Source organism: Petaurus breviceps, unplaced genomic scaffold (assembly GCF_028583685.1).
Source record: "Petaurus breviceps papuanus isolate PSGF00001 unplaced genomic scaffold, PetGlider_PUasm1.0 90294, whole genome shotgun sequence".
NCBI lineage: Eukaryota > Metazoa > Chordata > Mammalia > Diprotodontia > Petauridae > Petaurus > Petaurus breviceps.
Window position 1 is genome coordinate 1,106,687 of NW_027187208.1, and position 27,370 is coordinate 1,134,056.

Below are 27,370 nucleotides of genomic sequence, written 5' to 3' on the forward strand. Positions count from 1 at the left end.
ACTGCACCATCTAGCTGCTCCAACTGGGGCAATTATTCAAACAAAGAAAAGTGACTCGAATGTCCTTTGACCCAGAGATCCTCTCCTAGGTATATGCTCTAAGGAGGTCAAGTATTGAAAGAAAGGTGCCACATAACACCAAAATATTCAGAGTAGTATTTTTAATTTGGTGATAGTAGAGTTCTAAAACAAAGTGTATGGTCATAAATTAAGGAATGGTTAAACATATTGTGGTACATAAATGTCATGGGATGCTAAAAGATGCTATGCTCAAAGAAATAATAATATGAAGAATTCAGAAAAGCATGGGAAAATATCCATTAATATAGAGTGAAATAATCAGAGCCTGGAAGACAATATGAATATGAAGCCAATGAATATAAACACGGAAGTGGAAATTAATTGTTATATTGATTGTCCCTTGCATATCAGGGCATTGGGCTAAGTAGGCATAATGGCTAATTGGTTTATTGGAAAATTGATGTATGATAGCAGCTCTCGAACTTGAATGGAGACTGTTGATTAGAGGAAGCACTTCTTAACTGTGATGAAAATGCAAATGATGTGACTTTACACATGCTGTGTGCACTTGGGAGGAATCTCAGGGAAAACCCAATATGTGACAAAGGAGCTATAGCGGCATTATATAAACTGCTTGATACTGTCAATCATTCCACTATCCCAAAAGACACAACTGTGATGAGGCTGTTCAGAAACTACTATTAGGTTTATTTACTGATGTCCAGGAGCTAATCATTATTTAAAGCTTTCCTGGTGAGAGACCAAGAAAGACTATGAGTGGATGTGAGAGGAGGACTGGCAGAAGCAACAGCATCCTCAGCAGTTCATGATTTCAAGGCTCCCCCTTCCCCAATAGTCAGTCAACTAGCATTTCTTAAACATCTACTGTGTGTCAGGCATTGTGCTGCCCACAATTTTACTGGGAACTTGCATCTTTGGTTTAATGTATTCAGAAGATGCCTGATGATAAAGTATATGTTATGTGCAGTTTGTATATAACCTTAATATTTGATACTATATGCCACATGTGGTGCTATATGTTACGTTTCTGCATGTACGTTGTATGTCTAGACCACTCCATGCAGTTCCAAAATGGATGTTTCATATTGTGTACCCACATATAACCTGTATATTTGGGATGATTACCTCTGACTGTTATTTACCAATTAAATAATGCTTATGCTATATACTCAGATGTATCCATGTATCTAGTATGATTTTTTTGAGGGGGGGCTGGGAAAAATGTAGAGGGTAAGCCCATGGGATAGACTCCAGGCTTTACTTTGGGGAGCCATATCTCCCAGAAGCCTGTGTGCTAGCTGAGCAACTTTTAGCAAGCCCTGTTTTAATGGAAGATGTAAAAATTTGGGTAGAGAAAGACAGAGTAGCCTGACTTGAGATCAGGCCAAGACTCAGTCAGTGACTGGAGACCAGGAACAGAGCCACCGGAGGCTTGGCTAGGAACAAGTAACTAGCATCCAAGGGAGGTATGACTTGAGACTTGGCCAGGAACAGCAAAACTAAAAACCGAGAGCAAAGTGTTGGAAACCAGGAAGGTCAGAGAGAGATAATTTGAAGAAGAATATTTATATTTTTGGGGGGATGGTGATGGTCAAGGGAAGGCTTCTTAGAGGAGGTGGCACCTGAAAATAGTCTAATAATCTAGATAGGCAAAATGAAAACCAAATGAATGAACCAATCAATCAACAAATATTTAAATATATACACACGCACACACACACACACACACACAGGAGTTAAATACATGGCAGTTTGGAAGAAAGGACACTAGGAGTTGGGGGAATCAGGAAAGACTTCATTTAGAAGACAGTGCCTGATCAGCACCTTAAAGGAAGAAAGACACTCCGTAAGACAAAGATAAGGGGGAAGTAGGTATTGAAGAATGAATATTCTCCAGATTATGATACATAGTTAAGTGAAAAGTCCATTGAATTAGTCCATAAGTGCCTATATCTTTTACAGACATTGTAGATGAATGAAATCAGCCCAGAATTTAATAGGAGGAAGAGAGCAGGCAGGATTATATTTGGGAAATGGAATAGTATGTTCAGTGATCCCAAACTGATCCTTGATACAACAGAAGACACTTACTCTGTAGTCACAGTCTCTTAATGCTTACTACCTGTGTGACCTTCAGTGAATTCCTTAACCCTTCTAGGTCTTAATTTTCCCACTTAGAAAATGGAAAGGTTGGACTAGATGACCTCTTAAGATCCCTTTAAGTTCTAATTCAATGACCCTATGATCCTAAGACCCAACTGTCCCTCCTCCCATTTTTACTAATATTCTCTATGTACAGGAAATGTGGCAAGTGGATAGAGAGATCTGGGGTTCAGTCCTGCTTCTGATACATGCAGCCTATGTGATTAATCATTTTCCTTCTCAGTGTCCCTAGGTAACACTCTGAGACTAAAAGTTTCAGAGAAAGTACTGATCACATTGTATAGAAAGTTCCTCATTGCTAGTACCATATACCAGTAAAATTATAGACCCATTAAAAAAAATTCCCTAGTTAATGCCAAAATGGCTTTGAAGCTTAGAATTCCAATCTCTGATGAATCTAAATTATGGGTGATCTAACAGACAATGGAGAGATATAATAGATTAACAGGCTATGGTATGTTACTAATGATGACATATGTGTAGGAAGTGGCATACAGGAAAGGGTAGGCATAGGGACTGATTTCATTGGCACAGGGAACTTCCAGATAAGGAAACTGCCCCTCCCAGTTGAAGTTGGTACCTTTCTGAGAAAGTCTTAGAGAGCTGTTGATAATATTGAAAGGCTTAATGGCTTGCCTTGGGGTAAAAGCTAGTATATATCACAGGAGGATTGAAATTCCAGTCTTCAGGGTTCCACCAGCTCTCTATGTACTTATACTATAGCATATATAGGATATATCATTTGGGAAATGTATGATGTAAGAGGAGGTGGTCTATTTATAGAGGCAGCATAGTATAGTGGAAAGCACCCTGAATTTGGTGCTTCAGAAGATGGTGAATTCAAATGTTACCTCTGTCTCTTACTCCCTGTAAGTCACTTGACTTCCATGGACTTCAATTTCCTTGACTGGAAAATGAACAAGATTAGATTAAATGGTCTCTTAGATTCCTTCTAGAGTCCTTAGCCTGAGTGCCGTACTGCCCAGTTAGTCAACTAGCATTTATTAAGCACCCAAGAAATGTTAAAATACCAAGAGGCAGGCCCTGAAAAGACTGAGCCTTCACTAGAAGATCTGTGGGAGGGTATGGTCAGTATGAGAAGGCCAACATGGGTTACTAGTTTTACTGCTGGAGAGAGTATTCACATGGATCCCCTGAAGACATTTTTGAGAAAAATTTATGGAGGAGATATACTTCTAGAATTCAAAACATTATAAAGTAGTCCTCATTAAAAGTGTCTGGTACTGGAAGGAAATAGATGGTGGATCAGACAGCACATGCAACCTAATATCACCCAAGCAGTATTCTCCACCCTCTTCCTTTGCCTCAGTCCTTTTCCTTGCCAATTCCAACCCCTTCATTTATGTCTTTGATTCTAATGTCTAACCCCTTCTCAGGGAGCTTACCCCTTCAATCATTCCCTCTCTTTTCTTCACTTTTAACCTCTCCTTTTCCAATGGCTTCTTCCCTGTTTTCTTCAAACATTCCTAGACTTCTCCTTTTCTTAGGGAAAAAAACCAAACAACCTTTGACCTTATCATCCTGTCAAGTTATCTTCCTATATTCTTCTTCATATTTCTTCATACATTTCTTCACTCCCACCTACTTCTCAACTTCTTACAGTCTAGCTACCATCCTTACCATTTGTCTGACAGTCTTTCTATAAGGTCCCTAGTGATCTTTTTATTGTTCAACTCATTGGTCTTTTGTTAGTTCTCATCCTTCTAGACTTCTCTGCAGTGTCTGATACTGTTGTTCACTTCCTCTTTCTCCTCTCTTACTGGGTTTTCATGTCACCTTTTTCTCTTTGGTTATTTTCCTACCTGGTGAACCAAATCTCTTAACTCACCTTTGTGGGATATGGAAGCATATTAAAAAGCTTCCTGTTTAGTAAAACTAAAAATATTAAGAAATATTTTCCCCTAAAGTCCTTTCCAGATTCCTGGGAAAAACCCCTTGGAAAGGTAGATAAGTCAAAAACAAGAAAGCAGATAGTTTAAGTTACTTAAATCTTGTATGGTTTTAGTAATCTCTGCCCACCTTAAGTGATTGGCTCGAATTGCCTTTCTCCATTTTGAAAAGATTAAGCTATCTTGGAAGAGAAAAAAAAATCCTTTTTTCTAAGTCAGAGAGAAGGGAGTGTTCCAGGAGGGAATGGAATGTCAACTTGGTTACTTTACAATTCTTGAATATTAAACTAAACTATATTTTTACAGGTATCTTTTCCTTGATCAAGATCTTTTATGTGATCTTAGGGCACGTTGGAGGGGCATGAAGAAATGCCAGTTTGGACATCTCTTTCCAAGTTAGAAATGTTTGAATATTATTAGATTAATGCTAAATTAAACAGAACTATTTCTGGAAGGCTTGAGCCTAAATTTTCTTTCACAAGAATCATTATGTCCCATTGATTTATATACAATGGGTGTATCACAAAGCTCTGTCCTGAGGCTCCCATCTCTTTCTCTCTCTCTCTCCCATTATAGTCATTCTTGTCACCAGCAGCTCCCTTGGATTCAACTTTCATTTTGATGCACGTGTCTCTAAAAATATATGCTGCCATTACTTCTCTCCTGGGTTCCAGTGCTGTAACTCCAGCTGCCTATTGGACATCTTCCCTTGGATGATCCATAGGCATCTTAAACTCAACATGTCCAATGCTGAACTCATCTTTCCCTTAGAGTCTTTATCTCTGCCTTCTGCTCTTCCTCCTCCTCCTCTTCCCCTCTTCCCTATTTTTGCTCAGGGCATCACCTTTCTTCAATTCATCCAGGTTTAGAACTTGGGGGTCATCCTTAATTTCATTATTTTTACTTACATCCCCTAATCCAGGGGTGGGGAACCTGCAGCATCAAGACCACATGTGGCCCTATAGGTCCTCAAGTGCGGCCCTTTGACAGAGTCCAAGTTTTATAGAACAAATCTTTTATTAAGGGGATTTGTTCTGAAGTGTGAATTCAGTCAAAGGGCTGCACTTGAGGACCTAGAGGGCCACATGTGATCTCAATGCCACAGGTTCCCCACCCCTGCCTTAATCTGTCAGCTGTCAAGTCTTATTGATCCTTTCATTTCAACATTTATCTTATAATGACTCTTCTTGGGAAATTGTTTAATACTATGACATGAAATGGATATAGATCAAATCTCACACCATCTATCTCAGAGGCTTCAGCTGAATAGTAGAGTTGAACATTTAAAAAAATTATAATTAAGATGTAAAATTGGAATGATATCTTTATATCTAGAGGGCAGGTTACCTGAAACAATTTTCTGAAACAAATAGAAGGAATGATTAAGAACAAGATAGATGTCCTTATTACATTGAAATAAAAATTATGTATAATGAAAACTATGATCAAAAGTAAAGGAAAAATATCAGGGTAGGAACAATGTTTATGGTAAATATGAGAAGTTAAAAATTTGACATCTAAAATATATGAGGAAATGTTAAAAATTTAAAAAGGTAATTCCCAGTCTTCAGTGGATTAATGGCCAGAGCAAATGAACAGTTTTCAAAAGAAGAGACAAAGTGTAAATAACCACTTGGAAATGCTGAATCTCTCTAACAATCAAAGAGATGAACAACTTCGGAGTGTCACCTCACATCCACTAAGTTAGCAAAAAAAAAAAAAACACCAATTAAAAGCAACAAAATAATGTTGGTGAGGTTGTTGGAAAGCAGGTACACTCATTGACTGTGCAAATGAAAATTTTAAGATTTTTGGGGGGGAGGAAGGAGAAATTTAGAAAAATTCAGCAAAAGTTACAAACACAGTTCAGACCCTTTGACTCAATAATTCTATCAGTGGGAATATGATCTAGGAGTGTTATCAAAGACAAACAAAAAGGGTTATAATGTTCAAAGATCCTCTTCGAAGCACTACTTGCCAATTGTAAAAGCCTGAAAGCAACCTAAAGATCTAATAACAAGAGGCAAATGTTTAAGTAAAATTTTGCACATTGGTGTGTTGGAATGCTAAAATGCAACTAAGATCTAAAAGAAATATGGAAGGACCTTTATGAAACAATGGAAAGCAAGGTGGTGGGGGGTAGGGTGGAGGGAGATGGAGGAGACCATAAAGAAAAGAGCACACACTTCTACACTAAAGGACAAGTAAAATGGGCAGATAAGTAAAAATGATTGAAACTTACAGAGACTTTACTGAAAAGGTATGACACTACATATTCAGATTTCCTTTTTTAAAATGTAAATAAGTGCAAAGAAGTATGATTGATTGTACTGATACAAAATGCTCTGGCATTCAAAGTCCTTCATAACCTAGCCCTCTCCTACCTTTCCAATCTTCTTACGCCTTACTTCCTGGCACCTTACACCTTACTCTTTGGTCCAGTGATACTGATCCCCTGGTTGTGCTACAAAGAAGACACTCCATCTCTAGGCATTTTCTCTGACCGTCCTTCATGCCTAGAATGCTCTCCTTCCTCAATTCTACATTCTGACTTCCCTTCCTCATTTTAAATCCCAACTTTTTAAAAAATTCCATCTTTTACAGGAAGCTTTCCCAACCCAACTTAATTTTAGTGCCTTCCCACTGTTTTTTCCTATTTATCCTGTATGTAACCTCAGTCCCAAAGACCATTGGCATGGGACTTTTTCCTCATTGATGGAGATGAATGCCCTACCTTGTGTGAGGGATGAGATGGAGTTGACAAGAGTGGGAGAGAGGAAAATTTCTCCAGGCTTTTTGAGTTCTTTTTAAGCCTTGAGTCTCTTTAGGCCCTGCAGTTCCTTCAGGCTCTTCTGGCTTCTAGGTGCCAGAAGTAAGATGTATGAGACCAAGGCCTCTTCGGGTTCCTGAAGGAAAAGAAAACTGAGAAGACATGAGAGGAGCTCACATTCTCCATCATGTCCCCATCCCCAACTTGCTACACTAGAGACTTCCCCTTTAAGTGAGATCTGGAACTCTGTCTCTTGGTTGAGTCAAGTTCCTCGAACCCAATGGGAGAGATCCTTCATTCAATATTGTCTGTTATATATTCTCTAGTATATACCTTTTCTGATTCCTGTTTTGCTATGATTGGGATAAACTGGTTTCTTTACCATTTGCTATGTTTCTTCATTGTGGAACTGATATTTAGGGGGAGAAGGGAGTCAAGCCTTAGATATAAAGCTTGAGGTCCCACTTCCCCCCAATATCAATGGGAAGTTAGATTGAACTGAAAATCACATCCCCATGACTTATAATATTTAAGGGAGCAAGTAGATATAATTCTGGTGTCCCCTCTCTCTGAGGAGAGCAGAGTGACCAACCTTTTGTCCCCAACTTCCTACTTCTTTGGCAGAAACTAGCCTCCTTTAATGAAGAGTGGGGTGAGAAGAGGCTAGAGAGGCTACTCCCTTGTAGCCACCTCTCCCCCCATTTTACATATGCAGCCTCTCCACACATATATACTAAAAAATATAAAGTGAAGGAGTTCTCCCCAAGCTCTGTACCTTTCTAATCTTTGTAGAGTTGCCTAGAGCAGAGAAATTTGCCCAGTCACATAGCCAGCATTATGTCAGAGGCAGACTCCAATACAGGCTTTCCTGACTCTGTTGCTGACTTGCTGTCTACTATAATATATACCACCCCTGCTCTCTCAAGTTTAGTTAAATCATTTGAATATAAACAATAACAATAAAAACAATCATCTTAAAAAGCAACAACAACAAAAGTATACTTGTATTCCCTTTTTGGAGAAGGAAATGGGAAACCACTCTACTTTCTTTGCCAAGAAAACCCTAAATGGGATCATGAAGAGTTGGATACGATTGAAAAACAACTGAACAGCAACATATTTGTATATCATGAGAGACTTTAGAAAATTCGTTGTCAAAATGTGTGTGAGTGTGTGTGTGTGTATGCCACGTCTACAACACTTCACAACTTGCAATCAAGTGGGTCCAGTATAACTTTTTCTTGATTACTATGTTGCATGTTAATGCCACAATATGTTTAAATTTTATCAGGAGGCTTACCATTTTCTGAAAAAAGAGATGAATGTAAAATTGGAGAGTTAGCTTGATCCACTGTAGAGTATAAAAAAAAAGTTTGTTTATGTTTTGGGGCAAGGAAAACCTAGGGTTTGGTATAAGAGCTTAAACAGTTTAGGACCTAGTCTGGGCCTGGGAAGATTTCTTTGTTGCAGACTTGTAATTACCTTTCCATGCAGTATTATTTTTTTTTCCCATGAAGAAAGCTTTTTTCAAAAGTACTTTTGTGGTCTTGGTTATAGAGCCTGGAAGAAAAAAGGAAAAAAGAGGAGTCAATGATCAAATTGGTCATTGGGAGATGGTGATGGTGGCAGAGAATAGGAGTATTTATTAGAGAATTTAATGCTTCCAATCTCTGATCCCAGAAAGAGAGCCCAGAGACCAGGGAGATCCACAATTCCGGTGGATTGCATTTAGATAACTATTTAGACATCGGGGAGATTTAGAAACCAGTGAAAAGTGAGAGGCTTGTAGTCAAAGACAAAGCTCTCATGGAATCTTCCAACCAGAGGAGCTGAAGTGGTTCAGCAAGACCTAACTAAGGCAGATGTTTCATTAAGGATAAGTATAGGTGAGGTCTTGGGGGTGGGGCACTGAGTTCAAAGGTGTCGGGATCTCAGAGCTTGGGTATTGGAGGGGTGATTCTGATGCTGGGGCTTAGTGGCCTTAAAAAGGGTGATTAGGAACGTGTGTGTCTGAGGTGGGGGAAGGGGGAAGGTCCTTGGTCTTAGGGTTGGAGGGTGTAGAGTAATGGGGGCATACAGCGAGCGATGTTGGGATGTAGGAATAGAGAGAGTCCTGTGTGAGGGAATGGAGGAGGGCGCTGGTGTTGGGGATGAAAATCTTGGCTAGAAGGCGTAAGGGGAAATTGGAATTCAGATGTTGGGGGGTACAGAACCCTAAGTACTGGGATGTGGAGAACTGGATGTGGGGAGCGGGGTGTCCGATTGTGAGGAGCATAGACTCACAATTGTCGGGGTGTGGGGGAGCAGTGCACAGGTGTCTGGATATTGGGGGTACGGATTGTGTAGGCCTGGGGGGATAGGATTGCAGGTGTAAGGAACTGGAGCCCAAAAGTTAGGGGGCAGGGGTCTGGGTGTGGGGGAATGGAAGATCCAAGGAATGTAGGAGGCGGGACCCCCTGCCGGTTTCATCGATCCTGCCCCACCCCTTCTGCCCAAGCCCCCGCAGGGCACAATTCACATGCTCGCGCACGGCCCAAAATGGCGCTGCCGAACTCCCCCCTCCCCCCTCCAGGCGCGTCCCCGCGGGTCTAGGCGCGGTCCCGCTTCGGGCACGCGCGCTCCTGCGCTGGGGGATGTTGTGATGGAGAAGCGGCCGCTGAGCCCGACCCAGAGTCCGATCTCCAGCCCCGCAACTGCCATCGCCGCCACCGCCGCCGCCGCAGCCGCCTCTGCCTAGAACTGCCCCGCAGCCCGAGGCCGAACCTGAGGCCGAGCTTTCCGAGCGCCCGCAGCCCCGGGGCCCCTTGCGCGGCAGGTACGGGGCTGGGGGCCCTGCGCTATCCTCCCTTCCCCTCCCCATCCCCCTCCCCCGCCTCCCCTCCCCTCACCCCATCCTAGGCCCTCCCCGTTCCTGTGCCCCAGACTCCCTTTATACTGCAACGTCCCCTCCTCCCCCCGCCCCCCCATCACAGTGCCTCGATTATCTCTAAGGTTGCTTCCAGCTGAAAGTATGATTGCCCTCCATCTCCTCGCTAGACTGATACCCAGCCCTTCCCATTGCCTTCCCCATCGCTCTCCACCCCACCCACAGCCTTTCCCATCCATCCACCTTGGCTTGCCCTGCTGGAGGCACAGCCCTCCGCTTTCCAGCCTCTTTTCTGTTTGCGTTCCCTTCCCCCACCCTCTCCTTGGAGACCTGCCCTTTCTACGGGGCTCGAACCAACTCTCCATCCTCTGCCCTCCCTTTCTGTCTCTTTAATCCAGTCTCCCCAGGCCCGCTACTCCGAGCTCCACTCCCACCCCCCTTTTCCTGAATCTTAGCTTGACCGTGGTGAAAGAAGAGGAAGGTGATAGAAGAGGGAGGTATGGGAAGGGAGAGAGGATGGCTGGTAAGGGGATGGGGGAAATAGTTAAGGAGGAAGGAAGGAGAGGACCTCAGGAGTACAGGGCAGAAAAGTCAAGGGAAGAAAGGATGGGGATTGAGGACAGTTCAGGAGACACTGAACACAGGCTAATGGGGAGAGGCAAGGGGAGAGGATACAGGATAAGGTGAGGTAGGAGGAGGTCAGAGGCAAGTAGTTCTGATAAGGAGAGGTCAGGGGGAAAAGGTGTGTGTGTGTGTGTGTGTGTGTGTGTGTGTGTGTGTACGCATACATGAGATTTGCTATCCTGGGTCAGACCTATGAACATATTTTGTTGACCTTTTGGGGGTGTAGCAGGACACTGGGCCTGCATCTTCAGGGATCCATCTTGGGTTGTGACTGATAGATATGAGGCCTTCAGATAATTTATATACTTTGGATAGAGTGTATTTAACCCTAAATATGTTTCCCATTTTAAAACTTAGCTGCCACTCTTTTACCCTCTTGTTCAGACCTGTAAGACCTATGAATATAGTCTGTCTATGCATCCCTGGCTTTCCAATAATCAGGAGAGTTTGATGTCATCAGAAAACTTGGAGTTTCATTGTGCCCTTCTTCATGATCTGAAGAATGGGATGTGGTCTCATTTCAGTGGTAGAAGAAATTTTTAAGCCACCCTACTCTTTGTACTCCATAGTACCTTGCACATAAAAGGCACTTGATAAATTGAATGAATGAATGAATAATGAAGAATTAATTCAGATATACCTGCTTATCCCTAGTTTGACCCTGCTTTGTTTCTTGTCTCTAAAGTAGTTCTCTATCCTTAATTAACCTAGCCTTTTAGCTTGCTTACCTTTTTTTTTTTTTTAATAGAACCCTGTTAAAGTTTAGAAAATGGTTGATTTAGCCTTTTCATTTCTGGTCTCAGTGACCCCTCTTCCCCCTCATTCCCTTCCCAGGGGCCATTTTGTCCATTCCCTTCCTCCCTCCCCTTTGTTTATTTGCCTTTGGGGGGGGGGGTGGGCAGGAAGGATAAGTTTCCTTCTATATTCCTTCATAATTCTTTCAAGTCCAAATAACCCAAGTCACTCTTACTTCTGTTACTTCCAAATCCATATCTGTGTCTTATTTCTGTACCCCATCACTGACTTCTAAGAAGGGACAGAAACACAGATACATTCAACCAATATTGGGTGTTCCCAAATTCTTAGTACAGTTTCAAGCTTTAAAATACTCATTAATAGTTGGATTTAGTGAATTCTTACTAAGTGTCAAGCTTTGTACAGCAATAGAAAGAAGATTAATGACAGGGATGCTAGTAATGAAATATCTTTCAGTTATTATTGAAATTGAAAATCAGGGGAAAAAGGCATCTTATCTAATATTTATATTTAGATCAGGCTCTAGATCAATGGTCTGGATTTGGAATATTGAATTAAATTGAGATATGTTCCTTCCCTAAGGTACCTATACTTCCTATACTTTTGTTGGAGAAACTCCATAAGAAGACAGTCTAATGAAAAACACTGGATTTGGACTTGGGAATCCTGGCTTCAGATGCTGACTCTGACACTTCCTTGACCCTAAACAAACTGCTCACCTCTCTAGGGCTCACTTTTCTCATCTGTAAAATGGAGTAGTTGAACTACATGGTCTCCAAGATCTCTTCCATCACTATCCTTGATCCTTGATCTTCTGATGCTAAGTGTTGAATGAATGGAATAAACAATATTTAGAGAATGGAGAGGTTTTTGGGGTAGATTGGGGTTAGATGGATATGGCTTCATGGGTTAGGTCTTGAAGATTAAATAAGATTTAGTAAATAAAAAAGAAGGGTGTAAGAATGGTTTTCTAGGCTAGGGAGAAATGGATCAGTAGCCAAAGGTAGAGTGTTGACTAGGGGAGTGAAGAGACTCTCCTGGTTAGAGGGGGATGAGATGGGGAGGTGTTATCTTAGTAAATGTCAGGAGTAAAAAAAAACAACAGAAGGGTAGACTAGAGGCAAATGATGGAAGGGCCTTGAATACCAGGTTAAGGAGTTTGGACTTTATCCTGTCTATGGTAGTTACCAAAAGTTCTTGAGTCAAAGTCTAACATGATGAAAATAGGTACCCACTTAAGGAAAATTGGAGTGTCAGCCCTTCTGTAGGAGGCAGGGAGGGACTGAAAGTAAAAGAGATTTTTACAAAATGCTGTTTGAGGTAAGAGTTGGTGAGGATTTGGACTAGGTTGGTGGTAGTAGGGGTGGAGAAGAGGGGACAGAGATGTTAGGACCATGGAATTTAAGACCCTCAAGGGACTTTAGTAATCTTCTGACTTGACCCCCTCATTTTGCAATGAGAAAAATGAGACCCAGAGAGGTTAAGTAATTTCTCCAAGGTCACATAGGTGAAAAGGGGAACAGTTGGGATTCAGACCTAGGTCCTCTGACTCCAAACCTAGAGCTCTTTCCATTACCACATGATAGCCGTAATTGAAAAGAAGCATTCAGAGCATTTTGTCCCTGATTGGATGTGAAGGCTATGGATGGAGCCAGAGCATACACATGCCCATAGCCAGTTCCACTTTTTTCTGTGGAAGCTGCCCTGACTTCTCCCACTCATGCAGATTTCTCCACTGAATTCCTATAGCACTTCTTTTTAAGGGATGACTCAGGTGACTTCTAAAGGTCCTTCCCAACCCTCTTTAAGTCATTTGACTTCTAATACATATTATAATACATACTGTATTGCTATTTCTCATTTCACATGTATGTCAGGAGATATAAACGTCTACTTTCTTGCTCCTTGAAATAAGAAACCAAGTATAATCACCTTGTACATCCCCAGCCCTAGGTTAAGTGATTGGTAAATATCTGATGTTGATGCTATGGAGTCAGACACATACCAACTAATAGATAGGCAAAAACTAGGAATGGATGAGGGGGAGAAGCTCTTAGGTCCACAGGGAGGAGAAGAAGAGGCCAGAGGAGAGGAAACATTTAGTATAGAGTACAAGGAAGAGGGGGAAGGTCAAAGGAAGTGGAGGACTGGAAATTGAAGGGAAGGCTAGGGGGCTAAGGGAAGCTTGGTGGCTCAGTAGATAGGGCCTGGAGTCAGGAAGACTCATCTTCCTGAGTTCAAATCTGGCCTCAGACACTTAGTAGCTGTGTGACCCTGGACAAGTCACTTAATCCTGTTTGCCTCAGTTTCCTCTCTATAAAATGAGCCAGAGAAGGAAATGGCAAAACCCTCCAGTATCTTTGCCAAGAAAACCCCAAAGGGTCATGAAGAGTTGGATGTGACCATAACAACTGGACAACAGCTAGGGGGCTAAGTGATGGTATTGGGCCCCACAGTCAGGAGGGATTAGGTGTAGACATAATCAGGGCCTTGGTCAGTGCTAGGGGAGGTGGTTTGGGGCCATATTACATACCAACCACATTCTCTAAAGTGTACATCAAGGTTTTCATGTCTGTTTGCCTCTACTCCACCCTAGCACCGTCCCTTGTACATTGAGTTCAGGCTGGACAAGGGCTGAGGGCTGATTGTGAAGGTTTTGTTAGAGTAACTCAAGCTGTGACAGAGAGGTCATTGTGTGGGTGCTCAGCTGCCTGAAGCTGTGGGTAGGGGATGGGGGGTGGGGGTGGGTTGTACTTCTCCAGAGAAGTCTCTGTGTCTTTAGAAGGAAATGACTGTGCTGGTGTCTGACCCCAGGCCTTCTAGAGGGAGCAGCAGCAGTGTAGGAGTTAGGGACCCAACTCAGGGCGGGGTGATCCAGTGACTCTGTGCCAAGGGGGCAGTGGAGGTAAAGGCTCCTGGGGGAGGAGATTAAAGGACGGGGATGAAGACTAGTATAACCTTCCCCCAACTCTCATAGGTGCCCTTTTTCCTTTTGTACTCGATGGGCTCCTATAGACAAGTCACCATCCTTAGTCTGCTATAGCACTCTGGTGAGGCCCAGAGAGACCCAGTGTCCTATCTGGAAGGGTGGGGGAGGAGCGTCATCTTCATCCTCCTCATCGTCATGCCCATTTCTAGAATGCTTTAAGGTTTACAGAGTGTTTTCCTCATAGAAACCCATTAAACAGGCACTTCAAGTATTGTGCTCATTTAATAGGGAAAAGTTGGAGCTCAAAGAGAGAAACTTCTCTCACAGCTACTGGGCTAGTTAATGAGAGGCAGAATGGTGTAACTGAGAGTAGGCTGCACCTGGGTGTTAGAAAAGAGGGAGCAGGACATGTTGGAGGGAGGGCTGGGTTTGGAATTACAGGACCTGGATTCAGATCTACCTTCTGTGACCTACTTCCTTTGTGACCCTGAACAGATCATTTAATCTCCCCTGGACTCAGTTTCCTCATCTGTAAAGTGAGGAGGAGGATTGGACTTAGTGATCTCTCAGGTCCCTTCCAGCTCTTTATCTGTGTTCTATGATCAAGATTGGGTCCAAAATTAGCTCTGGGATACTGAGGAAGTTCCTTAACCTTTCTGAGCTTCAGTTTTCTCCTCTAATTTTATGGAGCTATTTTAGGGCAGAATACTTGCACTACATACCTCATAAGTTTGTTGTTAGGAAAGTGTTATGTAAATATATTTTGTGTGTGTGTGTGTGTGTGTGTGTGTGTGTGTGTGTGTCTTTTTTGGAGGGGGGAAGGCAGGGCAATTGGGGTTAAGTGACTTACCTAAGGTCACACCTAAGTGTTAAGTGGGTGAGACCAGATTTGAACTCAGGGCTGGTGTTCTATTTACCACCTAGCTTCCCCTATGTAAATAAATATTAAAGTTCAGTCCAAGTTATTATTAATAATGAAGTTGTCAGGACCAGGATTCAATCTCTGGTGTCTCCTGACTTCAAGCCCATGTTATTTCCATGTTTATTTTGTCTTCTACTATCCCTCAGTTAATGATGGTCTCCCTCCCCATTTCCTTGCCAGGAGGACCTACCGTGGGCCATGTCTGCATCTTTGAGCCCGCAGCCTGATGTGGTGAATGACAACAGCCGTGTGGGCCCAGTGCTGAGCCTGGCGCTGCCCCTGCAGGCTGCCCACAACCAACTCCTGAACGCCAAGTTACAGAGTGTGGCAGCAGCACCCAAGGGCCTCCGCAGTGCCATGGGAGAGGGTGGTGGGGCTGAATCAGGCCCAGCTAATGCCAAGTGGGTGAAGGAGGGTCAGAACCAGCTACGGCGGGCAGCCACGGCTCACCAAGACCAGAACCGGAACATGACCCTGGGTGGAGAACCAGCACCTACTGTGGCCTCCAGTGCCAAAGGTTTGCTGCATCTCTATTCAGAATTAGAGATCTCTGCTCGAAATGCTGCCAACTGTGGGCACTTAGGTTCTGGCCTCCTTATTGACCTTGGCCCACCTGAGCCCCAGGCCCTGCCCTGTAGCCAAGAGGAAGAAGAAGGAGAAGAGAAGGCAGCTGGGGAAGAGGAGGAGGAAGAAGAAGAGGAGGAGGAGGAGGAGGAAGAAGAGGACTTGTCCTCCCCCCCTGGGCCTTGTGAACCTCTGGAGTGCAGTGAGGGTAACTCTGCTCAGAGGACCCAACCAGATGGTCCTCGGGATCACAGCAAAAGTGCTAGTCTCCTGTTTGGCATGAGGAACAGTGCAGCCAGTGATGAAGACTCAAGCTGGGCCACCCTGTCACAGGGCAGTCCCTCCTACGGCTCCCCAGAGGAAACAGGTACTTCTTTGGTGTGGGGAGAGGCAGGGCAATAAAGATCTAAGCAAGATGGCAGGACAGGAAGTCACATAAAAGCACTACCACCTTTGGCCTCATCCAGGCTACCCCTTAGGCTGGGTTCATTCATAAAACAGTAAAATTAATTCAAGGAGGAAAAGACAGTAAGGAAAGCTTAGGATGGAGGGGACATATCCCTAATCTTTTGAGGTCAATGTCAGGAAGAATCACAGTTCAGAGTGGCTTAGCGATAGGAAACAAAGGTAGTAATAAAGGGATACTTCTTTGAATAGAGTTATAAGCATTGAGATACCCGAGCATCATCTTTTCCCTTTTTTTTTTTGGAGGGGGGAAGGCAGGGCAATTGGGGTTAAATGACTTGCCCAAGGTCACACAGCTAGTAAGTGTGAAGTGTCTTGAGTCCACATTTGAACTCATGTCCTCCTGACTCCAGGGCCGGGACTCTATTCACTGCGCTACCTAGCTGCCCCTTTTTTCCCCTTCTTTTTCTTTTGACATTATCTTTTAATATTCTTATAAGTGATTCAGAAGGCAGGCCCACTGATAGCTGAAATAGGGAGAAAAGTGGCAGCTTAGTTTGAATGTTGGGAGAGTACAAGGAAATGTATTTCAGTGTGAGTTACGCAGACCACCAGTCAGCCAGCCAGTCAACAAGCATTAAGCTCCCAAACCTATGAGCTGGGCATGGTGCTAAGTTCTGGGAATATAAATAAAGGTCAAAATAAGTGCCTAGCCTCAAGGAGCTTATATTTTAGTGGGAGGGCCATTCAGTCATCATAGACTACTTAGAAACCACCTATGTGCTAGCACTGTGGGGATGTAAGAAAAGAAAACCATAAGCTATCCTCAGATACCCAGGCGGTGCCTGTGGTTTAGTTTCATATGACATGGTGCTAAATTTTATAGCTGTGTCCATAAATGTTCAGGAGTCTGGAGATGGCAGATCTCAGTGAGGACCATGTTGGTCAAGAAAGCCTCTTGAACAAAGTGGCTCATGAGCTGGACCCAAGAAGACAGCAGATAAAATCTGGTTAATAATAATAATAGTGCTAGTAACAATAACTGACATGTATATAGCCCTTATTATGTGCCAGGCACTGTGCTAAGTACTCATAATTATTATCTCCCTTAATCCTCACAACCACCCTGGGAGGTATTATTATCCTCATTTTACAGATAAGGAAACTGAACCAGACAGAGGTCAAGTGACTTGCCTAGGGTCACATAGCTACAAAGTGTCTGAAGCTGGATTTGAACTCAGATCTTACTGACTCTAGGCTCAATGCTCTATCCACTGATCCACTGTGCCACCTAGTTGCCTTATGTAAGGAAAAATGGAAGAAAAGGAATCCAGACAGGGGGAATGGGATGGCTAATGGTGCAGAGATAGAAGATGGGTGTCACATTTTGGTGGTGAGTTATTGAGAAAGACAGTGAGAAGACATCCCTGGCTGTGGGGTCTTGGTTGGGGAGTTTTGTGAAGTAAAGCTAAAGAAATATACCAGAAAAAGCCCAAGCAATGTGGTTAGCCATGTTCCCCAAAGACATGGGTCCAGTGGCCTGCTTCAGCCAAAACAAAGCATAGTCCAGGAGGTCAGACTTTGTCAGGGAGGAAATCTGAAACACAGCAGAAAACTTTTTCTTATTTTTTCATACAAATGATCCTCTTACGTCTGCCAAAGTGTGCCAGTCTTGGGGAAGTGATTCAAGGATGAGGAAATGGGATTGAAGAAGGTAGAGTTGGGCAGCTCCAAATATGGAGGTGGTTAAGGAGACTCAGCTGAAACCTAGAAATCAAAAAGTCAGTGGGAAAGTGTATGTGTGTGTGGGGGAATTGGATGTGGTCCCAAATCCCAGAGATTGTATCCCTGCTGCCTTCCTCTCAAAAGTGTGTGTGTGTGTGTGTGTGTGTGTGTGTGCGCGTGCATGCGCGGCTACTAGTAATACAGGTTCTAGAAAAGGGGGGATAGTGGATTCCTTTTGGGGGCTCTCAGTGAACATTGTGAATAAATGGGAGGGTGGGTCTGACGGATGATCCTTCCTTGCTACTTAAGAATGGGAGAAAGCTTCTTGAGCAGCCTTCAGGCTTCACTACTCCTCCTTAGGGATAGTAGAGAGTTGTCCATTGTCTAGCAATGTGAGCCAAGTTCGGAGTCTTGGCTTTGCCCTTCCTCTTTGTCCCCATCCCATCTCCAACATGGGTCTGCATGTCCTTTGGACGTGTATATACCTCTCCTTCCCAGGCAGAAGTCTGTCCCCTGAGATGGTGAGGAGTACAGAGAAGTCTGTGAAGGGCTGAGTGGCCACCCTATGGTGGTAGCCTTAGCGGGGGACTGACAGTAAAGGAGCCCTATTTCCGCATCCTTAAGCCCTAGACTCCATCTCACCATCCTTGGTATTGTAGGGGAGAACAAGGTTTGGTGAGTCTCCAAGCCTTGCTCACCTCCTTCCCTCCTTGGGCACATAACACTGTGTGGTTGCCTAGGAGCCCTGGCTCAGCTCTGGGACCATGTTTGCCCCTCAGCAGTGACTTGCTTGCCTCAGTACCTGCCAGGATTCCCGGTTTCCCCAGCAACCAGAGCTTACGTCACTGGTCTGGGTGTGCCCAGCTGGTCCTGGGGCTCCTGTTGCTGGGGAAACGCAGCAGCCCATCTGGGCTCTGGCAGGTGAGTGTGAGAGGTGGGTGCATTTGGGGCAGCCTAGCTAGATGAGGGATGAACCTTTATGACAGACAATGCTCATATACTAACCCCCTCCCTTCCCCACCTCCAGCCCCAAGGGTAAGCTATGAAGTATTGGGATGGGGAGGGTGTCTCCTGGCCCATGTATGAAGGAGGGGCCCTGAAATCCCCATGGTTAATGGGAGCCATGAGGTCCCCTGAGACCTCTAAGGCCGTGTCCCATTGCATGCTGGGAGCTGTAGTTTCTGTGGGGCCCCTCAGTGTGGTGGGAGGCGGTTTAGGGTATCCTGTCTCCTTGGCTGGGCTTTGGGTGTGTGTGGGGAACTGTGAATGCTTGACGCAGGGAAATGATGGAAATAGCTCAGGCTAGGGATGGGGAGGGGGGATTCTGGGTGGAGGTGTGAGCCGCAAAGGGCTGGAACTGCATTGTAGTGAAGGCAGGGTCCCCGTTGCTGCCAGCTAGGCTGCCCCTCCAGCACTGCCATAGTGGTCTCCAGCCCCTAGAGGTGAGTGGGGGTAGGGGTAGGGGGAGGTGGGGGAGGTGTTCTAGGTTCCTCCTCCTCTTGGCTTAGAGGGGAGGAAGAAGCCTGGCAGATGGCTCTGCCCTGGTGGGGAGAGGAAAAGGGAGCTGGAGTGGGAGAGGGAGGGGGAGGGGGAGGGGAGCAGCTGTTCTCCGGAGCCCAGTACCAGCACGTAGCACTGTGCTGAAGCCCAGCGGGGCAAGGGAGGAGGACAGTGGGGGCCCCAGTCTGGAGCCAGGGCCTGAGGGTGGGAGGGGCCCCAGCCAAGCAGAATGTTCTCTCAAGACTTCTTCCTGGCCATCATCCTACAGGACAGCAGCCCAGGTGAGGGCAAGGATGGAGCTCTGGAGAGCTCCTAGGCAGACTGCTTAGGGAGGGAGCAGGAGGAGGGGAGCTAGGGGTGGGAGAAGTGGAGGGGCTAAGAGTATCACTTACCTTATGACATCTGGGTCAGAGGGAATAAAAGGGCGAAGGATATTGTGTGCATTCGCAGAATGTGTACATGTCTGTATGTGGCATGTGCTTGTGAGCAGTGGACATGCACAGCATACTTGTGCACTGATGGCTGTTGTAGGAACATCACTTGATGTGGGGTGGATTTAGAATGTGGTGTGTGCACAGCATGACTGAGATGTTTGTGATATGTGGTGGGGTGTGAGACATGTACGCTGTGTGAGGTTTGGGGGGTATGTGTTTGTATGTGTGTAGTATTTGCACCATACATATTGACATGAACATGTACATGGTGTGTGTGATGTCTTGGAGGGTTATTGGGTATGTGATATATATGCACAAATGGATATTGGTGTGGATATGTGGGGCATGTGTATGTATAAGGAGATCCAAGCTAGTCATTCCTGAGTTCTGTGTGGTGCTTGGCTCCCTGTCTACATCATGCCCTCTACCTGGGGCCATTCTTTTTTTTAACATGATTCATTATTAATATGTAGCATGTGTATGCATGCATGTGTGTGTGGTTTAAGTAGTGTGGTATGTGTGTGTTCTCATTATTGGAACACTGGTGCACATGCTTAAATATATATGCACATACACATATACTCACATGCTCACAGAAGAGCCCTGATGCTAGGAAGATGACCTGGGCACTGTGGAGAGTGAGCAGTACAATCCTAGACTCTGCAGGCTCTTGGGAAGCCTGCTCACTTCAGTGTCTCTGGATCCCTGTCTCCCAATGAGAGGTCAAACTAGGCTTCTCAGCCTCACTCCACCTCCTAGCCCATCACCTGTAACCATGGGCCCAGACTTTGAGCCCTAACAGTGCAGACTGGTGCTCCCCCTGGGGACAGGGAGACCAGCTGGGAGGTCTAGGATGGTAATCGATGGGACCAGCATGGCGAGAGGTGGGGAGGGTGGCAGTTCATCCTGACTGTCCAAGGGTAACCTCATAATCAGCCCATCTCATGGCAGATTCCTTCTGGAACCGTAATTCATTCGAGACGGATTCAGATCTGCCTTCCGGATGGATGAGGGTCCAGGACACCTCAGGGACCTATTATTGGCACATCCCAACTGGAACCACCCAGTGGGAGCCCCCTGGCCGGGCCCCACCCTCCCAAGGGAGCAGCCCCACTGAAGAGCCTCAGGTGAAGCATGTCTTTCCACTTAGAGCCATCTATCAATTTCCTGAGGGAAAGGGGAGACCAGCCCCTAACCCTGCCCTCCATCCTTCCCCCTCCATGATATCTGGCATTTATATACAGTGCTTTAAGGTTTGCAGGGTCTTTCCACACATTAGTTCATTTGAACTTCCAGAACCTGGAAGACAGGCATAGTATTTATTATCCCCATTTTACAGATGAAGAATTAGCAAGGTTAAGTGACTTGTCCATTGTCACTTAACTGTCATTAAGTATCAGAGACAGGATTTGAATCCAACTCTTTCCAGCTCCAGATCTAGCACCGTTTATACTCCCTCTGTCCCTGGGCTAGAGCAGTAGCTAACCTGAACAGCTTTTATAACTCTCTTTGGGCCCAGTTGGGCAGGTGACTAGGGGCTGGGCCCCTGAATGCATGTTTTGGGAGTGGGGTGTCAGGTTAGAGGCATTCACTCTACCCCAGCTCATCATACCTCCTTCCTTTAGCTCACCTGGACTGGTTTTGGCCATGGGGAGACCTTTGAAGATGGCGAATTCTGGAAGGTAGGTGAGGAAACTCCAGAGCAGGAGCTCCTTGGATGATGGGCAGGGAATCCTGGGTGTAAGAGGAGTTATGTTGACCCTTTTCCTGTCACTTCCATTTGTCCTTAGGATGTGGCCAGTGAAGAGCCCCCTATGGAGCCAGAAAGGAAGGATTCTGAAGATGGGGCCCTGCCCTTCCAAGCTCTGAACACTGGGTGAGGGGAAGAAAGGAGAAAGGGTCAGAGACCTGAGAGAGTGGAGGATAAGTCACCGAAGATGGAGTATAGGGCTTGGGGCCCTTCTGGTGCTGGTGGGGTGAAACCCTGGGCCCAGCTGAGTTGTAGCTGGGCCTAGGACAGTGGGTTTGTCTTGAGGGAGAGGGGTGGGAGGGGCATCTTCTCTGTCACAGATTGGTTGATTGATTCTTTGCTCTCCTCCCTTAGCACTGGCTTGCCCCAAGAGCAGGAGAAGTCACCTCTTCTGAACACCAATCTGGGGGCCAAGGTTTGTCAACTGAGTTGGCTGGGAATGGGTCCTCTGTGCCCAGAGAGAATAGGGAGAAGTCCTTGGGTAGGGGGTGACTGGAGGCTGGGACTCTACACTGGACCTAGCCAAGGTCCTCTTGGTCCTCCACATACTCTGTGCTAGACCAAGATTGCTCCCATCTCTGCCCCACCCTGCGCTGCCCAGGGCTTCCACATACATGTACCTTCTGTGTGTTCCTTCCTCCCCCTCCCCCAATTGTAGTGCTTTGCCGTGCGTTCTCTGGGCTGGGTGGAGATGACTGAAGAGGAGCTAGCCCCTGGACGCAGCAGCGTGGCTGTCAACAACTGCATCCGCCAGCTCTCCTACCACAAACACAACCTACATGACCCAATCCAGGGAGGTTGGGGGGAGGTGAGCAGGGGAAGAAGTCTGCTCCTGAAGCCTCTAGTGGGCAAAGCTGTGTGTGAGTGAGCCTGCCCATAGGGCCTGGGCCTACAGGGTTGGGACTGATCAAGAGTCTGCCCAAGTGAGGGAAGAACCAGAAATCTGTGCACTCAGCCTTCACCAGCTGCAGCTCCACCCCCACCAGGCCTGCTATGACAGTTGTCTTGTGTGCCCCTCCCCATCCAAGGCAACTGTGGCAGGTGTTATCTCCCCCTCCCCTGGAGGCCTACTCTGACAGGTGCCTGAGGCTGCCTTCTCCTCTCCCTGGGCCTGCTCTGACAGGTGCTCTGTGCTTCTCCCCACCCCCACCCCCCAGGGAAAGGACATGCTGCTGCAGCTGGAGGATGAAACGCTGAAGCTGGTGGAGCCCCACGGACAGACGGTGTTGCATTCACAGCCCATCATCAGCATCCGTGTGTGGGGCGTCGGGCGGGATAGTGGAAGGTGTGGTCTCAGGGGCTTCTTATGGGGGGTGGGGTGGTCTCTGCCTGGGGCGAGGGGCTCACCCACCTACCAGGGTGGGGCCACTCTTCCCTAATCATGCTCTTTGCCTCACTTCTGCTGCCGGAGCCAGAGAGAGGTACTGTCCCTCGCTGTGCCCTGTGCCCCAGCCTGCTCCTAGGCCCCAGCAGTGCCCACTCAGCTCCTTGCATTTCCCCCTGCCCCCTCATCCTGCCTGCTCTTCCTTTCCTTCTCTCCCTTGTCTGCAGCATGCCCCTTACCCATCAGCTAGGGGTTAGTGCCCACAGCCCCCAGGACTCGAGGTTTTGATCATCCTGCTCCTCCAGCTCTTGGCCCTCTGGAGATCTGGAGTCTGACAGAGCGAGGAGACGCTGAATGACCCATCTTCCCCACAGGGACTTTGCCTACGTGGCCCGGGACAAGCTGACCCAGATGCTCAAGTGCCACGTGTTTCGCTGCGAAGCACCTGCCAAGAATATAGCCACCAGTCTGCATGAGATCTGCTCCAAGGCATGCCCCCTGCCCTGCTCCCTGCTCCTCAGTGGGGGCAGGGCACCTGCATGGGATACGGGGTCTCTGCTGAACTTGACTTCTGCCGGGAAATCACTGGGAGGGCCCCTGTGGGATGAAGGATCATGGGCATTGGGGGCTAAGAAGACCAGGTAACAAGATTTTGCTCCCACAGATCATGGCTGAACGCCGAAGTGCCCGCTGCTTAGTGAATGGCCTGTCCTTGGATCACACCAAAATGGTGGATGTTCCCTTCCAAGGTCAGGGCCTCCTCCAAATCCCATGCTCATCCAAGCAGGCAGATGGCCCCTTGTACTGGCCCTTTTGGTGTGCAGAATCCTTGTTGGGTCACGTGAGAGACCCCAAGGAAGGAGAAGTCATAGCTGTGATGGGGCAGACAGAGCATCTGTGTATTTTCTGTAGAAAACAGAAGTCAGAAACATAATACACACAGCTAGCTCCAGCTGTGCATAAATCACTTGGGAAGATTGAGAATTAAAATCAACCAATCATATCATTGAAGGGATTTGGATTTGGAAGAAGTGAAGCTATAGGATGATCAGGGGAGAGGGGAGGATCAGAAGGTCTAGGCCCTGGGATTGTCAGCTGAGATCTTGTGACTGGGCCGGAACACTATTTACTATTTGGTGGAGTGGGTTGGGGCCCAAAGTTAACATGTCAGACCCATACTTCCCTTCCCTTCCCCCAGTGGAGTTCCCAGCCCCGAAGAATGAGCTGGTACAGAAGTTCCAAGTCTATTACCTAGGGAATGTGCCTGTTGCTAAGCCAGTGGGTATGTATGTCTTTGTCTACCCCTAGCCCAGTTGCCTCCTCTTTCCCTACAGAGAGACCCTTGCAGTCCCACACCCCCATCCACTGACCTCAGTTCAACCCTTCCTTCACTGAGGAGTGTTATTTTTGGGGGCCCCTTCACCGCCCTGGCTGCCATTCTCTGGGCACACAGAATGCAGCCCACCACCAGGACCTTCCACCACCCACATTCAGCCACTGGCAAGCTGCCCTGTGTGATCTCTACAATTCTGCCATTATTCCCTCTCTCTGTCCTCACTTGTGTGGGGGTAGGGGTGGGGGGTGGGGAAGGAGGAGCACAGATCAGGTCAGTAAGCTTTCTTTGACTGGCTCCAGCTTGGATCTTGACATCATGACAGACAATGCCTAGTTAAAAGGACTGGGAGAGTTTGACCTGAGGAAGAGACAGAAGTCAGGGGACAGGTAGCGGTCATCCAGTGTCTGAGGGGCCGTCACATGTAGCTCTATCCCCAGGGTCCCAGAGCTCAGGACTAGAAGCAATGGGGGGAAGCTGCTGAGAGGCAGATTTAGGCCTGAGGTAGATCTCAGAGACAGGAACGAGCACAGGGACGAGAACACCAGCCTGACCTCTCTGTCTGTGTGGGTTTTCTACTAATACCTGCTCAGGAGCTCACTCCCAAGTAGCCCTCCCTCCATCCCACCCTCCCCACCCCCATGCCTTCTCTGCTGCCTCCTCTGCCTGTACATACACAGGCTTTCCCATGTCTCAGTTTTCCGTCCACCTTATGGCCCCCCAACCTACCATTCTAGGTCCCTCCTCCCTTGGAGAGCCAACTTTAGCTTCTCTTTGAGGTTATAGTTGAACTAATCACACTCCTCCTTTTATTAGAACTTCCTATTTGCATGATTTCCAAATCTCTATCTCTACCACTGTGTGTCTCATGCATCTTCACCTGCCTCATGGCTAACATTTTCTTACTTGAGACTTTCAATAGCTTTCTGCTGCCTGTGGAGTAAAGTCTAGCTAGTTCCCTCTTCCTGGCTTCACAAGTACCCCCCTAAACTGGTCCCCTCTCTGTCTTTTTAACTGTGGCCCTTTTGCTCCCCAGCACATAGGACTCTCTCCTGTCAGGTTTATTGAGCTTGGTTCAAGTTCATAAATATCCCTTACCAATTCTCTCTTCTGCTTTCCCTCCTTTTGTACCACCCAACATTCCCCCACCTCTAATCCTTGCCTTCTTACAAGGCCTAGATCATATCCTGCTTCCCCATTCCCCAACTATACTGTTAAAAACAAAACCCTCACTCCCTTGACTTCCTCTCTGTAACACTCATCATCAATACTGCTTTTTAATCTAGTCATGAGAGTGAGGGCTTAGATGAGGGTGGTGGCAGTAGGAGAGTATGAGAAGGCTGTAGACATGACGTTATATGGTAGGACTAACAGGATTTAGTGCCTGAGCCCATCTTCTTCCTTCCCCTTTAACTGAAGGGAATCCAGAAGTTTGGAACCTGGGAGAGTGGTGAGGTCATGGGAGCGTAAGATCGTAGGCTTGGAACTAACTAGAGGAGACCTTGGATACCATTTAGTCTAAATTTCTCCTTTTATGGATGAGGAAACTGAGCATGGAGAGGTTAAGTGACTTGCACAGGGTCACACAGTTAGGAAATGGTTTAAGTCAGGATTTGAACTCAGGTTTTCATGATCCCAAATCTAGAATCTATGTACTGTACCAATAGTGGTGGGAAGGGAAAATAATTTATATAACACCAACTATGTGCCAGGCCCTGTTCTAAGTGCTTTACAAATATTACCTCATTTGATCCTCATAACAATATGGGAGGTAGGTGCTATTATAATCCTCATTTTACAGTAGAGGAAACTGAGGCAGATTAAGGTTAGGTGACTTGCCAAGGGTCATACAGTTAGAAAGTTTCTGAGGCTGAATTTGAGCTCAGATCTTCTTGAATCCAAGCCCAGCACTCTATATCCATTGTGCCATCTAACTCTTAGAGAGCCCTTGTCCAATATACCCTCACTTTCCAAAAAGTACCACAGACCCAGAGAGCTTAAGTACAAGATGGTGAGTGTAGCAGGAACCCCTGTGACATGACTGGGGTCTATTGATCCCTGCCTTGTAGATTTGGGGAATCTGGATTCCAATGTTGGCTCTGCAAAGAACTCATGTGACCATGGCCAATTCAGCCTCTACATTCAGCACACATTTACTGATCCCATACTATGTGCAGGACCCTGAACCTAGGGGCCACAAAGGGGCTATAAAGATGAAAAATAAAGTCCCTTCCGTTAAGGAGCTGACAACCTAGTAGATCATAAAATGAAGTCACTTCCTCTCTAGTCCCGAGTTTCTTCCTATGAATAAGAAAGCATATAAACCGATACTTGTGAGTTCCTTTCCAGCTCCAAGTTTCTGTGGTTCTAACTGCCTTCTCTTAGATCATATAGCTTGCTGGAGCTAGACTCCAGGCCTTGTGTTCTTATCTGACAGGCCACTAGATAGACATCTGGGAGTCATCTGCTGAGAAAAGAGAAAGGAAGCCAGGACAGGCAGTGGATGAGCTCTCTAGGGGAGAGAATACTGAACAAGTTGTAGATTCTCAGACTGGAGGGGCAATCACAGTGAAGGGAATAGGGGGAGAGGAGGAGCCTGGGAAGGAGACAGAAGAGGTCAAAGATGAAAGATGAGAGAGTGATGATCTTGGAAGCCAAGGAAGGACAGTTTCAGGGGGATAGAGCAGTGCTGCATGTCGTAGAGAAGGGGGGAGGTGACAGTGAGGAGGGAGAAAAGGCCCTGTGGTCTGTCTGGTAAGGGGTGTCTTGAGAAGGCAATTTGTATGTGTCTGACTCTGCGGTAGTATGTATGTATGCATCATAGTGTGGAAATTAAGAATGCTGAATTTGGAATCAGGTAGGCCTGCGTTCAGATGTTGCTTCTGACACTCATGGGCAGTGACCAGTGAGTGACCCTGGGCAAAGTTCTTCACTTCTTGGACCTTGGTGTCTTCATACATAAAGCCTGTAGTACCTACCTCTCAGAAGTTAGCTGTGAATATAATGTACATAAAGTGCTTGGCAAAATTTAAAACACTATAAATTAGGATAGGAACTAGGCCTTTTATCATTATGGGGAACTACCTCTACTCAAGTAGACTGGTCCTTTCTCAGCAACTTAATCTTTTCCTAGAGCACTGAGAGGGCAAGTGATTTATCCAGGGTCATATAGACAGGATGTATCAGAATGGGGATCAGAACCCAGGTCTTCCTGACTCTAAGACCAGCCCACCCCACTGCTTCTTACTACATAGGATGTAACTGACATGTGACACAAATATCAGTTATTGATAATGGTGGATACTGACCTGATGGTATGACTCCTCACTGTGTGTGTGCGTGTGTGTGTCTGC

The 27,370-nt window shown here is 46.2% G+C and overlaps 2 protein-coding genes across 4 annotated transcripts in view; one reads left to right on the forward strand and one right to left on the reverse strand.

The window, feature by feature from the left end:
* Positions 1–27,370, reverse strand: part of ILK (integrin linked kinase) — a 491,171-nt gene that overhangs the window by 356,939 nt on the left and 106,862 nt on the right. The window lies entirely within an intron of this gene.
* Positions 9,470–27,370, forward strand: part of APBB1 (amyloid beta precursor protein binding family B member 1) — a 21,063-nt gene continuing 3,162 nt past the window's right edge. Inside the window, exons 1-11 of the mRNA XM_069107878.1 lie at positions 9,470–9,700; positions 15,163–15,913; positions 20,562–20,737; positions 21,236–21,292; positions 21,401–21,486; positions 21,715–21,775; positions 22,019–22,168; positions 22,518–22,645; positions 23,059–23,173; positions 23,349–23,433; positions 23,883–23,970. Of these exons, the coding sequence (XP_068963979.1) occupies positions 15,181–15,913; positions 20,562–20,737; positions 21,236–21,292; positions 21,401–21,486; positions 21,715–21,775; positions 22,019–22,168; positions 22,518–22,645; positions 23,059–23,173; positions 23,349–23,433; positions 23,883–23,970 (1,679 nt within the window). The 5' untranslated portion in view covers positions 9,470–9,700; positions 15,163–15,180. The remainder of the gene's footprint in view (positions 9,701–15,162; positions 15,914–20,561; positions 20,738–21,235; positions 21,293–21,400; positions 21,487–21,714; positions 21,776–22,018; positions 22,169–22,517; positions 22,646–23,058; positions 23,174–23,348; positions 23,434–23,882; positions 23,971–27,370) is intronic.